The 15,488-nt window shown below is 39.4% G+C and overlaps 2 protein-coding genes across 2 annotated transcripts; one reads left to right on the top strand and one right to left on the bottom strand.

Annotated features, from left to right (window-relative positions):
- Positions 1-321: 321 nt before the first annotated feature.
- Positions 322-6,136, bottom strand: MRPL32 (mitochondrial ribosomal protein L32). Its single transcript, XM_063325614.1, has 3 exons — positions 5,971-6,136; positions 4,139-4,320; positions 322-3,498 (listed from the first exon to the last, which is right to left on the bottom strand). The coding sequence occupies exons 1-3, from the start codon at positions 6,092-6,094 to the stop codon at positions 3,244-3,246; spliced, it is 561 nt and encodes a 186-aa protein (XP_063181684.1). The 5' UTR covers positions 6,095-6,136; the 3' UTR covers positions 322-3,243.
- Positions 6,137-6,398: 262 nt separating this feature from the next.
- PSMA2 (proteasome 20S subunit alpha 2) lies at positions 6,399-14,484 on the top strand. Its single transcript, XM_063325613.1, has 8 exons — positions 6,399-6,532; positions 8,812-8,888; positions 10,010-10,142; positions 10,553-10,675; positions 11,124-11,205; positions 12,294-12,367; positions 12,824-12,881; positions 12,964-14,484. Exons 1-8 carry the CDS (start codon positions 6,492-6,494, stop codon positions 13,078-13,080), a joined length of 705 nt encoding a protein of 234 aa, XP_063181683.1. The 5' UTR covers positions 6,399-6,491; the 3' UTR covers positions 13,081-14,484.
- Positions 14,485-15,488: the final 1,004 nt, after the last annotated feature.

The raw sequence follows: 15,488 nt of genomic DNA, 5'->3' as shown, positions 1-15,488 counted from the left end.
CCACCTAGTGCTTTAAAGAAGTATATTTTATATCAACTACCAGCCCTTGCTGGTCTAGTGTCTTCAGCAGAATAGATGAGGACTGTGCAGAAATCTTTCGATAAAATTTCCTTGCTAAATGGCAGATAAAAGAGAAACTTGGTTTATCAACCTCTATGGATATCATAATCAATCAATGCCAGCTCTATCTCTAAATGATATACAAAATCATTTAGCAACTTGCATCCTTGTATTTTAGGACATTACATCAACTTCCTAGTTCTTTCTAAAATGGAAAATAAAATAATTTTTACATAAAATCCTTACAGAAGAAAAACATAATCAAATACAACATGTATTTAATCATATGAAATTTTCAGACAAAAAATAACATCTTTTTCAACTATTAACAGATTCCCAATGGATCAAAGTGAAATTTTCCAAAGGCATATAATTTTTGTTTTTAAATGGATTATGGAGTACAGCATTTGTAACAACCAGCTTGCTTTTGTTAGTTGTAGTTTACATTCTTTCAAAAAGAGTATGTTTATATATTAGCACGAGTACAACTTATATTTCTTTGAAAATTACATACAATCGGGTTTTATTTCAAGTAACAGACTACGCCACACGTTTTAGAGGAATTCTGGAAATTTTTTTTTAATTTTTATTTTTTTGAAAAGTAATGGAGCTTCATATTGTCAGTGTTAATAAAATGAAGCTATGAAAGTGCGCTTTCCTTTACTCTTCTTTTGAAAGAAAAGTCATTCAAACTAAACTGTTCTGACTCTCACTGAAGATAATTTCTTTTTTGGAAAATTAACCAGTCCTATATCAACTGCATCTACGAATCTTCAATATTTGTCAGTTGTTTCCAATTCTTCTTTTAGAGACCACGAATACCGGATATTTCAATTACTTTTTTTCTCCACATTACTCAGAAATCACTATGAAATATTATCAAGCATCTCCTCTTGTCTAGATTGCACAAATGCAGTACTAACATAAGCAGTACGGCTGTGAAATGAATTATTACCTAACTGTGACCTGGCAAGTATCTTAGAATGTCTAGCATTGACAGACTAACTTCACTCATGTTTCATAAGAACTCTGTTTGTAAAGCATCTCCATTGCTTCACTGATGCTATAATTCATTAAACTAATGCAACATACTGCCAATTACAATTATTACTCCATTAGCAGAAACCACATGTCCTCTCGCATGTTTAGAGAAAAATAGTGGGTTTTGGGGTTTGGTTTTTTTTAAGAATAACTCTGCATTTCGGAGAAATTAACCCATGACTCTCAACATCCCAGGCTAATTTAGCTTTTTTCTCTATGGAACCTTTGTCAAAAATATAAATCTATAAAAAGGAACTAAGGAGTAAAGTATAATTGGTCTTATAATATGTTGACAAAGAAACAAAAACACCCCACCTCTCCCTAAAATACATACACACCTTTCCCTCAGGACAAAATATCTGTCTTACTGCTTGGCTAATCTCACCTCCAGTATGTCTGTCTCATCCCATGCAGCTCTAGCAAAAGTAAGCCTTCCACTCTGCATCCTGCTTGCCACCTTTTATTGCCTTCTGTTCTGAATAAGTGAAAAACAGACACAACTGGAATAAATCCTGTTTGGACAAGTCGAAAAGAACTTATGTTGTTTGCTTGGATACTGTCAACTAAATGGCATCAATTTACACTTATCATCTTTCATTATTCCCTTAGACTATGGAGGAAATGCAACATCTCCACTAACATCGGTTCCTATCAGTTACGTTTCAAAACATGGAATCCAGAGCGAGGAGAACAGAAATGAAGCATTACAGCACACACGAGCCCACTCCTTACACCGGCATAACTGGCTCAGCCACATACAAACGAAGGCTATTCTGTAAAGCGTGGTCCTGCATCCTCCACTTCCATATTCCTACTGCCCAAGTGCCACTTTTCTGACCCTGACACAAGCCAAGCTACAGGGAGGTACCCACTAAAAACCAAGCTGTAGAAAGCCAGGGAACAGTTCACCGCCAGCATAACTCCCTGAATCAGGAGAGCGCAGGAACAGATACATCCAAGTGCCAAGGAAACACAGGGACATCCTAGCCAAGGTTAGGGGCAAACTTGCACTTTTTAGCAGCAAATAGCTACTGGACTGGCTGAGCCATAAACTAAACAGTACCGTTCGCGTACTGAAATCCCAACCTAAAATTGAAAACCGTCTTAATCTTAAATGCAACGGTGCGGCTAAAACCCAAGTGAAAATCCACGGGTAGGTGCGGTAACCGCAGCACTGAAGAGTACCAACGGGCAGCAGAGGGCAGAGCTGTCCCCTCTCTGCAGAAGACTCAAGACGGGAAGGCACCGCTGTCCTTTGTGGTTTTCCAAGCACATCCTGACCACCCAGACTACTTAATGGCTGCAAAGGATGTATCAGCTTTGACCCTCATCAAACGGACAGATTTCCAGTCTTTACATTTCAACTTGTTATTTCACTCAAGAAATCAAGTGCACTTTGAGGGGTGAAAAAAAGGCTTTCCATATCCCTATAAGACAGAAAATTATTTTGTATACTGAAAATGGCAAGAATCGCTTATCCTTCAGTCCGGTAAAGACAAATTGCAAATACTACATGCCAACCACAGTTTTGCTCAAAACCAGGACTATCATGAAGTAACTCAAACAGCAGCTTTGTGGAGAGATACAGGCAGATTCTGTTAAGAGCCGTGGAAATAACCAGAAAACTGTATCCTTCCTTGTAAATATCCTTTGTACATAACCAACATTGGTTTTGAACTTCTTTTTTCCCCCCCCTTTTTTTTTCTCCCCTCCAAAACAGCAGCAGCCAAAAACAGAAAGCAGATTTCCCTGGGAAACTTGACATTCTTTATTATACATCTGTGACTGTTTTCCCTTTGTTAAAAAAAATGTTATTTATAAAACCAGCATAGAACAGTAGCATACAAATTACTCAGTGTACCGAATACAAATTATTCAGATGTCCAAACCCAAGGTAGATCCTGATTTCTCTTTAATTGCTCACTGCTATGATGTATCACTGAGAAGCGCTTCCCACTGCATGCTACAGAAACAACACCTGATTGCAACACCATATGGCATGACATGCGACTCAAGCAGGATTCCCAAAAGTTCATAGGCTTTCTGTATCAACATTAAGTGAAACAAAAGAAGAAAACATTCTTGAAAAACGCAATCTTTCTTGCTATAGCAACTGGTTTTGCTAGCATTAGTCCTATAGCATCAATTTTGAACAAACCAAGATGGACGCTTCCTGGCTCTTTCAATGATCCGCTTGCCTTCATCTTTTTCTGTGGGCTTTTCTCCATCATAAAGGACGACAGTCTCTACAGTTGGAGCATTAAACGGTCCTCCTTCCTTTTTATGCATTTCCAACCGTATCAGTCGAGTTTCTGCTTTTACCTTTGCATAACAATAACCACAAAGGACGTGTTTCTGTTTCAAGTTTCCACACTCAGGACAAACATCTATGTTCGTCTAAAAAAAAGACAGTGGAAAATAGGAAATTTTGTAATTTGAACAATAGCAACAAAATAAAAAGGGAACAATCACAGACTAATAAAAAAGTTAAATGAAACACCAGAGAAATTCAATTGTCTTTTCAAAATTTATTCTTAAAATATTACATAAATATGTATGTAATATTTATGTACGATTATGTAAAGCAATTTTTCTGTTATGTATTGCTACATCAAATGCTTACGACTAAAAATAGCCTATTAAGTCAATACCTGAATCATTATGCCTACTGATGTTCGGAAGACTAAAGACCTATCAACTCAGATGCACAAAAAGTATAGACCTTTTCTATTTATACTAGCTGTTTAGGTAAGATTTCTTGGCTTGTACTTAAACTGTCACTGTTCATTTAACCACAGACTACTGTCACACATGATGAAAGTTACAAAGTACTCTGAAGATTAAAATGCCTTTTAAGTTTATTTATAAACAAATTCCAGAAAGCTTTTTCAGTCAGTATTGACCACTATAATGATTCTCTAAAATAAGCGAGATAAAAAATGACTGCTGTAAATCTTACTCCAGCCTGCTTGCTTGCCAGTAACAAAATAATTTGCAGTGAAAAAAGCCGTTGAGCCCATGGGAATTTGGTGATTACCTTCACTTTTATAAGCTTATTGGTATTTCTTCGCCTGCAGCGGTTCACTTCAATGGTGCGCCTTTTCTTTGGCGCCGCCATCCACAAGATGCTATCTAAGAGGCTGGGCACCTCATTACTTTCTGTAGTGTCCGTTACTGGCTCTGGAAGAAAAGCTGGACCTTGGACAGCTAGTGCTGGTCCTGAAGGGGAAAAAAAAAAGGTAACTCATTACACCCAAGCCCCACTTTCACATGCAGCCGAAGAAATATAACATAGATGCTACTGACACCCACAAACCGGGGGTGCAGTGTTGTGGTAAAATTCATATTGACTAGAAAAATTAAATGTAACATGTATTCGAAGCAACCAAGGGAACCTGCTGCTGCTGCTAAAAGTCATCTATAAGGCCCCAACCCTATTTCATCATTTATAGATGTGAAAAATAGTGAAGGTATTGTTGGCTTTCGCCATAATAACAAGGCTATAAATCTTTGACTTATAAGGATAACTAACCTTTAGTAAATTAGGAAACATGAGAAACCTCAAAGATAACAACTAACAGCAACTATGAAGAAAAACATCATGAAGAAAAACATCCGAGAGAAACAAAAGAGAACTTCTCCAAAAGACTCCACAAGTGATTAACAGAAGGAAACAGATGCATAGGAGAAGGGAGTTGATGATAATCGATCCTACCAGAAGGAAACACATGCATGGGAAAAGGGAGCTGATCCTACCAGAAGGAAACAGATGCATGGGAAAAGAGAACTGAAGATCATCGATCCTCAGAAACAATTCAGAAGGAAACACACGCATGGGAAAAGGGAGCTGAGCCTACCAGAAGGAAACAGATGCATGGGAAAAGAGAACTGAAGATCATCGATCCTCAGAAACAATTCAGAAGGAAACATACAAATAGAAGAGAAAAAGGACTAATAATAATCAATCATTATAAACAATTACTCTGTCTAAAATAGTGAATACGTATGCAATATTGAATGTATATAAGACATGGTTAAAGTGTTAGCTGGTGTGCCTCTGACTTGAGTCATGCACCCAGCGCTGTGCTTTTGCTTTATTGACTTTGTCCCTATAATAAAATAAGTGCCATTTCTGTTTAAGGGATCTGGCTATTTATCACAATTGAGAAATAGTAACTAGGCATGATTTACCTAAGATTAGATTAAGGAACCAACTACTAGACAATGTAGCTTTGTTGATAAGCAGGATATTCCTGTCAAGAGAGTGATGAACTGTAGGCCTAGTCAGCAAACAGAGAAAACCACCTGGAACTGCCAAAATTAGAGGAGAAGCGGGGAAAAGGTAATTTTGGGAGGGGGAGATCGCGACCACCAGTAGGTGGTCAACCTACCCAAATGATACCACCTACTCAAAAGAGAACAATGGAAGAAGAAAACAAGAGTCTGCGCGCTAATTTACATAGGAAGCAAAGCAAGCTCGACCAATTATTAAAGACAGTAACGATGAATACGTATTAATTGTTAGAATATGGAATAATCAGTGTCTGAAAAAGGGAAATTTTTGAAACTAAGGTGTGCTTCTGTTTGAGGACGAGCACACCGTTTCTGCGCCTTAGATGGAATAAACTTGGAAATAAACTCTGCACTGTGCGTTACTGCCCTGCACACCGGGTGAAGAGCCCAGGTTTTGGGACAACAGTAGGAGCGGCCAGCGGCGCCCCTCCCCGCTTCCCTCACCAGCGGCAGGGCTCGGCGCTCTCCCCCTCCTGCCCCTGCCCCTTCCCCCCGCCCTTCAACGGCAATAAACGGTTCCCGCAGACCCGCTGCCGACCTCTCCTTCAGGTGGGAGGGGAGCGGGCCGGCACCTACCCCAAGGCGGGCTCTGGCCCCCAAAGAAACCCGGCAGAAGGCCGCGCTCCAGCCGCCCCCAGCACCGCTGAAGGAGGACGCGAAGCCGCGGCAGCGGAGGGAAGATGAGCACCAAGGCCGCCATGCTCCCGCACAACCCCGCCGAAGCCACGGAGGGGAAGGCTCGGCGGGCACTGGGCATGCGCGCCTGTCGCTGAGCCTTCTGGGAAACCGAGTGCCCCGAGCAGGTCACGGCGTAACAGGGAGGGAGGCCGGGACTTCAAGTCCCAGCATTCCCTTGGGTACCAGGGACCAGGGCGGCGAGGGGGGAGGCCGAAGACTTCAAGTCCCAGCATGCCTCACGTAGGGCCTCTTAGCCAATCGCGTCCCTCACCGGCTCGGCGCTCCTTCCCGGCATGCTCCGCTCTTCTCCCCCTCCTCACCAATCAGTGCGCTAGCTGTGTCCTCGTGCCGGAAGCGGGCGGGGCGACCGCGCCGGGGGAGAGGGAGCTGGTGAGGGGAGCGGAGGGGTTAGTTCCAAAATGGCGGAGCGCGGCTACAGCTTCTCCCTCACTACCTTCAGGTACTCGAGGGGGTAGAGGGCCGCTGGCCCGGGCTCTCGGCGGGCGAGGGGGAGGGCGGCGCACAGCCTAGGCGGGGCGGTCTTGCGGCGGCGGGGCAAGTCGGAGCGGGGACTTTGCAGAGTCATCGCCTCCCCGGCGGGTCCGCAGGAGCCGGGCCTGCCGGCGCTGGGGGCTGGGGGTGGCTGGGCCTGGGCAGAAAGGGCGAGAGTAGGGAAAGCGACGGGGACGGACAGCTGCTGGGAATTTTTGTGAGCTGAAGGGGCTGCAGGCGCAGCCGGGGATTGAGGCGGGGGCTGAGGTGAGAGTCCCGGGTCCTACGTGGTCTCTGTCGCTGACCTCGGGCCCGAGTGCAGCCGCTGCTTCTATCTTCTGTCGTTGGTGTAGGTCAGAGTCTCTGTAGGGCCAGTAGAAGGTATGTCTCCTCACTGGTCGTGCCTTATTGCGAGTGCTTGGTGAAACTGTTTGGCAAACAGGGTCCCCACGCACACGCCTTAGGCTGGGTAGTAATTCTGAGCTAATTGGAAATGCGTGATGATAGCTGAGCTACGGTATCTTGAGAGCTTGCTTCAGAACAAACTTTACAGATGCAGGAGTGAAAGAAGCTTTCGGATAAGTTTTAAATACTTTCTTTCCCTTCCTGCTGCACTTTGCAGGCGGCGCTCTCCTTGCGCTTTGTGTTGTGCACAGCCTAGATGCGGGATGATGCATGCACAGATACGCTATATATATGTATCTATAAAACTATTGTTCTAATACATACACTTAAGATTAATTCAGAGAAAAGGAAATTACTTTCCATTTTTCTTTTGTTGATTAAAGTATTAAGCTATCCGGAATTATACATATAAAAAGAAAAGCCACATGCAAGAATCTTTGTGCTGGTTTTGGTGAAGTGCCCCCTTAATCTCGGAGCAGAATGATGCAAAGTACGTTACTAAACACTTGTTGCAGTTAAGCAAATGAAGATGTTCGCAATCTAAAACTAGGAAAAGAATCTTAATGCATGGATGCAGCCAAACATGCCTGCTTTACTCCAGTGGATTGAATTCTTTATTAGGAAATGTTTTCCTAAGGGAGTTACAAACCTTTCTACTGTACAGAAGCACTACAGGCTCTGAAACTTGAAACCATTTGATTTTATACTCACGTGGAAGAGGAGTACCTACTTATGCTTTCCCTCATTCACCGTTCCTTGTACTGAGAATTACTTATTTTAGTCTGTGCTTACTTTTAAAATATTTTGCTACTGTTCTGTATATTCTAATTGCTGGCACAGGAAACTATTGTTCTGGTTTGTTAGTATTTAGTAGTGGAGAAGCTAGAATTATTACTTCGTCACCTTTATGCATACACTGTTTACTCACTGTAAAATAACTATGCTAATTGATTATTGCTTGCTTTGTTTTTTCTAACTCCTCTAAGCACTGAGTTACATAACTTTCTATTTTACTTGTGCATCTATTAAAACAGCATTGTATAAAGTAGAGTCCAGAGAAGAGATCCCGCTTGCAAAAATCACTTGTCCAACAAGTGCCTGGCTCTGTGCTGTCCTTTTCCGTGGGGATTTAGAATGAACCCCTCGATACCTTTCATTCTGGATGAGTCGCTTTGTCAGCCTGACACCTGCTGCTCTGTTCTGATGATTCTGCATCCATTACCAGAACGACATCGATCATTAAAACAAGATGCAGGAGTAGCTGGGGTGGAAAAGGAGCTGTTTCTATCTTGTGCCATTGACCTGATGTTTGCTTCTCAGTCAAAAAGAGTTAGCTGTGTTTTGCTTGTACCATTCAGCAGTGAACATCAGTGTCTTGAAAACTTTTGCAAACCACTTGTATAACGCTGTTTCAGTAGAAAGTCATGAGGTGCTCTGAAGATTTTTCCCACTGAGTGGAAAACTTGTTTGAAATGGTATAATGTTGGAGAATGGACTTGTTCTCCTTCAACCTGCATCCCCAGTCACTGCTCCCTGTCCAAGACACATTGGCTTTCATCAGGGTTGTAGGCAGGTGCTGTGCGCGTATCCCAGTGGCACTGTGCAGCAGTGAGTTCTGTGCTGAACCAGTCCGGTTCTTTTAGAAGCTGTTCTGAATCTTGAGGCTTGTGGCTTATTTTGTTGGGTTTTGGTTGTGTTTTTTTTTTTTTTTAAATTATGATTACAATATGCTGATGCTAGGTGTAAAGAGGCTTAAAAAGGCAAGTTAGCATCAGATTGTGGTAGGAAAGATTTGAGCATATCAGAATTATGGTAGCCTTACTTTTGCATTTTCCTTTTTAGTCCTTCTGGAAAACTTGTTCAGATTGAATATGCTTTGGCTGCAGTGGCTGCAGGAGCTCCATCAGTTGGGATTAAAGGTATGTTCAGAAAATAACTATTTTAGTGAAGGATTCAGGATTCTGAGTATCATTTGAGAGAAATAAAATAGTTTGGACTATGTACTGGGTCTTTCTTCATCTTGTCTTCTATTACATATTTTGGTTTTTTCAGTAGATTTTCACATGTGTTGTGGTTTAACCCCAGCCGGCAACTAGGACCACGCAGATGTTTACTCACTTCCCCGCCCCCCCACCCCCAGAGGGAGAAAAAGGAAAAAAATCATGGGTTGAGATAAAGACAGTTTAATAGAACAGTAGCAGAGGAGAAAATAATGGTAAAAGAACATACAAAATAAGTGATGTAATACAATTGCTCACTACCTGATGATAGATTTCCTAGCCCATCCCAAGCAGTGACTGCAGATTCCTGCTGCCAGCCAACCTCCGTTTATATACCGAGCATGATGTCTATTATATGGACTATTCCTTTGGCCAGCTTTTGGCCTGTCTCTGCTCCCTCTCAGCTTCTATGGGAAGCTGAAAAAGTCCTTGACTTAAGATTTAAGTGCTACTTAGCAACAACTAAAACAATATGTGTTATCAACATTATTCTCATACTAAATCCAAAACACAGCAGCTACTAGAAAGAAAATTAACCCTATCCCAGCTGAAACCAGGACATGTTTTAGTGGATTTAATATTTCCTTTTTTTTTTTCTGCAACTCAGTATTTTTTTTTTTTTATAAAGAAGGAAGGGAGCAGAGAGCTCCATGCTAGAAGAAAACTGCTTGGGGCATTTTTGAGACACTCAGCTGTTAGAAGTAGGTATCTTTTTTTTTTTTTTGCATGTTCCTGTCTCCTAAGTAAGTAACTCCAGCTGTAGAAATTACACAAAAAGTTACTTCAACTGCTTAATTATTAGTATGTGCTTCACAGTCTTTAGAGTGGGATTATGTAAGTTTTGTGACTATTTAAAACAAGAAACAAAGTGTTGGGTGGATTCATCAAAGTATCTCTGTTTAACGTCATTGTAAACATGAAGGTTTTTTTAAAAGGGAGGAGCAAAATTCTTTACAATCTGATAAACTTTTTCTGTGTTTTAACTGCTTTCCATAATTTTAGTTTAATATAAAAAAAAAATAAATCTTGTTCCTTTCCAGCTGCAAATGGAGTGGTGTTGGCAACTGAAAAGAAGCAGAAATCCATCCTTTATGATGAAAGGAGTGTCCACAAAGTAGAACCAATTACCAAACATATAGGTTTAGTGTACAGCGGTATGGGCCCAGATTACAGGTATTTAAAAAAAAAAAATGTTTGGTCACTATTCAGAAGCATTTTCGTACAAGAAATGTAAGAAACAGTAATTTGCTTTTACTTTCTAAGTGTATGGCATATTGTATTACACCGTATATGAAATTAACTTTTTCACTAAGTTTTTCTTAATATATTCAATACCTTGTGAAATAAGCTATCTAAAGAATGAGTAGGGAACAAACAGCAGTGTAATTCAGCCTTGGTTTCAGTTTAAGTATTTCAGAGATTACTCGGTTGATAGAGATAACCCGGCACATTCTGTGTTTTCTTACATTGATGTTATGCCAGATGTATAATTCCTTAGCATAGTATTTATTATGAGTTTTCAGTTCTAGTTGTAACAACTAGTTAGAATATCTTTGACTTACTAATTTTGTCTTTGTTTTTAGAGTACTTGTGCACAGAGCTCGGAAGCTGGCCCAGCAATATTACTTGGTTTATCATGAGCCCATTCCAACAGCTCAGCTAGTACAGAGAATTGCGTCTGTGATGCAGGAATACACGCAATCTGGGTATGTGGTTTTCAGAATTTTCAAGTTGCTTAGAAAGATTATGTTATTTAAATATAAGAAGTAACAACTACCTGGTGATTGATTTTTTTTTTTTCTTTTATTATTATTATTTAATTAATTAATTTTTGCCTCAAAAAGGCAGTTAGTTTTTCAATGGAGAATACCCACAGAAAGAGGGCTAGCGGGAGGAGCACTAACTGGTAGCGGTTGAGATAGGGTCCTCATATCTTGCAAGCAAACATGTCAGACAAGGCAGCATACTTTTGGTTTTGTACTGCTGGTTGACTAGGCATTCCTGATCACAGCTCTGGGCTGGTGTTTGAGGGAAGGTTAACACAGCCAAAATAATTAAGGCACCTTCGGTTTTCATTCAATAAATTTCCCGTGTTACCTGTGACTTTTATTTTTTTTTTAATATGCTGTTTGGTTGGGTTTTTTCCCCCTGTAGTGGTGTTCGTCCATTTGGTGTATCACTGCTAATATGTGGCTGGAATGAAGGGCGGCCGTATCTATTTCAGTCGGATCCATCTGTAAGTATCGTACATTTGTAAATTCTACTGCTTTTATGAAACATCTAAAACTTTATATGTGCTCATGAAATGCTTTCTGTGATGAGAAGAAGAATGCAGAGCTAGAACAAAGATCCCTTAATATAACTTTGGAAGCCAGAGTGAGCCAATTTCGGCAGGTGGTTGGAGTCAGCCTGGATCATTCTGTGCCTGCATGTCCCTGTACTGCTGGAGGGATGGCAGCTGTCTTTGAGGGAGATCACCATCCCTTTTCATGCCTTCTCACCTAGTTGGTAGTGCCAGCAAGAGCGGCATTCTGCAGCAGGTACCAGGAAAAAAAAAGTTGACTGCTTATGCTGCCCAAATAGTTGTTCCCTAAACTGGATGGAAGTTAGGCCAAAATCTGTTGCATTGTGAAATGTAATGCATATGCTTTAATGACAGTGGTTAATTTAATTGAGTTTATTTGCTGTGTTTGCACTGCACTTTTGAAAAACTACCCTTTGATGCATGTGTGAGTTGTTACACTTTACATCAAACAAAAACCATGGTCACTGTAGTGATCATTGATGAGCTTCAGATATTTAATTACTACCTGATGCTCAAATGTAAAAAGCACAATGCAGATGCCTTGCATAAGGTGGCTTGATTGAGGCATAGAACTGCTGATGGTCTTCGTGCCACAGGAAAGAATAGAAGTGATGGCTAAATATCTTATTAGTAGCTAAGATACATCAGATGGCTGATTTGCAACAAGTTATTTACATTACTTAATCTTAAAAAATAAGAATATATGGAGCGACCCTCAGGAAAGATCTGTCTGTATTCATCCTCAAGGGCAAACATACTATTTCTGTTTAAGGAATCCCAAATCAAAACTATGCTAACAACTTACTAAATCCGTCTTTCAAAGTAGTGAGAGGATGAAAATAGGTGGAGACCTATACAAATGTTTTGTACGTTTTCACAGCATGTTTCCATATCAAATTAATCTGAATGTGAGCCAGAATAGTCTTCTATATTCTCAGAACATTCAGCTTCTATGCTTTTTACCAAGTAATTGAATACGTAATGTTTGACTAAGTTACACAAAACAATTGCTTTTACAGGGAGCTTACTTTGCGTGGAAAGCAACAGCAATGGGAAAAAATTATGTCAATGGGAAAACATTCCTTGAGAAAAGGTAATGTGTTTGATACTTGTCTGAAAGGATACTCTCCGTTTTGTTCAGGTTCCATGTAAAACAGCCAGATAAAAAAAATACACATTTTCAGATTATGAGAACAAAGTTTGAAAATACTTAAGATAGGATGCTTCCAGTTTACTTACGTACACATGCACAGGAAGCTTGCTTTATTTCAAGTCACACTTTTGTGTTTATGGAGAATTATTTCAGTGCAATAAACATGATATTCAACATTTGCAGAAATATTGTTCTGTATGGCGTCAGTAGGAAAAGTAGTGAAATATTTTCTTTTGTAAATAATAGCTTTGACTATTAATATCACAGTGCTTACAAATAATATCTGCAGCAGAAATAGGAAGATTTTAGTAGTGTTTGAGTTTTTAGAGACCCTAGGATTATTAGGATTTGGAAAGATCTTTTCTCATGCTGAAATTTGTGAACTTTTGTCTACAGATACAATGAGGACTTGGAGCTTGAAGATGCCATTCATACAGCTATCTTAACACTAAAGGTTAGCAAGATATTTAAGAAATAAGTTTGTTAGTGTTATCACATCATTGACACAATTCACTGAACTGTATTTTCTTTAATAGGAGAGCTTTGAAGGGCAAATGACAGAAGACAACATTGAAGTTGGCATCTGTAATGAAGCTGGTTTTAGGAGGCTCACTCCAACTGAGGTTAAGGACTACTTGGCTGCAATAGCCTAGTAGAAACTGAGCAAGACTGTGTGATTCACACAAAGGTCTTTTTAATTTTGGCTACTTAAATGTTTTTGTTTGCAATTTTTGCATACTTATTTCTACATGGTTTGTCTGAGAGATTTTTTAAATATCATGTGTGCAAATGCAACAGTCCTAATATACATGGAATCTTATTACTGGTAATTCTTTCCCTTGATACATGGAATCTTTGTACACAAAAATACTGTACAAAATGTAAAGTTATAATGACAGCCTGAAAAAGGCTAAAGAATAAAATTTGAAGGCTACTGTTTTGGGGGAAGGTGTCTGTGTGTCTTTTTAATCATAGCTTGTTTATCTGCGTAAAGCTGAGATTTCAGTATCTTTATTGTTGAGGAAACAGAATTTTCCACATTCAGCTATGATGAACTCATGCTAGACCTTCTTTTAAAGAACTTGGATTTTGAGTCAACAGGATAATTTTTTCACTTTGGAATATCATTTAAATGTTAAGTAACTTCCAAAAAGGGTTTTATCTGGTGTAAAACATCATGTACTTTCACAAAGAGGCAGAACAGTCTTCCATTTCAGGTGTGAACTGTGATCTACCTGAGCATCTTTGCTCTGGACCTTCTTGGTCTTTGTCTCAAGAACTTGTTTTCTATTACTTGGGTTATTTTCATGGCCCTAGAAATTGCATTTTTTCAACACCGAAATATTGTTAGAAATAATGGAAGCAATAACTTACTGAAAACTAAATGCACTTACCACCATCCATAAAAATGAACAGGAGTTACAAAGCAAAACGAGAATATTTAATGTAATTCCTTTATCCCTTGAATTGTGCTAAAGTATTTTCCAACTTGCAAGATATTTCTAAAGGTGCAGTACTGAAAAGAGCACTTAATTTATGCATTGCAACTTCTACAGGTGCAGAACTAGATGCTTGAATATTATTGTGTGTGGGTGTTTGTATTGATGTATTTGTTATATGTGTAGAGTCGTTCAGGTTTTATAGAAACACAAAATTTACTGCAAAAGAAATAGGATTAATATATGTACTATTTTCAGCAGAAATAATCTGGTCTGCAGCCATTTAAGTTACTGTTTGCAGACTTTATGGTTTTTTTTTTAAAGCAGTCTGATTGTTAAAATGTTGATAATGAACTGGGAGCGATAGCTGGATCACTTTGTTTGGACTTATGGGAGCAGCGTGACAGGTTACTTGTTGGCCAGCCATAACTAATGAAGAAAATATAAAATATGAGTTAGTCTGCAGAAAGTAGTGTATAAGCTAATTGATCTGTTCTTTCCAATGTCTGTCTTCTGATGTTTCATGTTATCACTAGGAAAATAAGAATTTCTGAAGCATGCCATAAATGAAATTTTATTTCCTGATGTCAGAAATAAAAGCTGTGTCCAAATGGTTCATTCAGACTTAGTCCAGATCACTTTTTGAGTACTTTATTCCAAAAACCAGTCCATGCTCTGATTCTTCTTCTGGAGAAAATTAACAACTAGGAACTGAAACTGGAGACTTTATGTTGCTAGATCTTTAATTCAAGCTTTCACAATCACTCGGAAAAACAGAATGCTATTTGAATGTTCATATGCATTCAGTCAGTTTTTAATACTATATAAATATTTAGAGTAATTTTGTATATGAAGAAATGCACCTACGTACATCAGAAAATGGTTAGCATGAACTGTACTAGCTTAGTTGCCTCCTCTACTAGAAACAGTTGATTAGCAAAGAAGGTAGTTGAAACAAAAGCAATTTCAAATAAATCATGCTATCTCACTCCTCAGATCGTTACTGTGAGGCAAAGGAAAAAAGTTTTAAGGTTTGGGGAGTGTGGAGGTTTTTTTGTTTGTTTGGGTTTATTTCTTTTTTTTTTAATAATTGAACAACTTGAATCTCTGTAGAATTTTAGTCATTTTTTTACAGGTGGTAAAGGGAAGTGAAAAAATGGTATCTTCTGTCTTTTCCTATGGCCTAATGATTTAAGTGTAGTAACTGTTCTTTGTGTTCTATGGAAACTATTGTGCTCAGAGTGAGGGAAGTGCTACTTTTCAGATACCTGATAATTGGTATAAATGTTGAGGGGGCTTTTTGCCTACTTCCCCCCACCCTGCTGAAGGACAGACAACCATTACCACATGGGGTTGTTTTACTGAAGTGTATCCTTCAGAAGTGTTGCTGGTTTTACTTCCTTTACATTATGGCCCACCATTGTAAATGGGTGGCAGCATGAAGTTAGTACACTTGGCAGGTGTTCTGAATGTCCTCTTGTACCAGGTTGCCTCAGTCAGTGCTTTTAAGGAATATAAACTGAACAGGTAAAATAATGTGTGATTTGATTGTTATTAAATGGTAGTAGGGTTTTTCTTTAGAGAATAAATAGAAGTGTACCTTGAAAAAAAAAAAAGATAAG

This window comes from Chroicocephalus ridibundus, chromosome 2 (genome assembly GCF_963924245.1).
Source record: "Chroicocephalus ridibundus chromosome 2, bChrRid1.1, whole genome shotgun sequence".
Lineage (NCBI taxonomy): Eukaryota > Metazoa > Chordata > Aves > Charadriiformes > Laridae > Chroicocephalus > Chroicocephalus ridibundus.
Note: the sequence above shows the minus strand (reverse complement) of the source record. Positions and strands in the feature narration are given on the sequence as shown.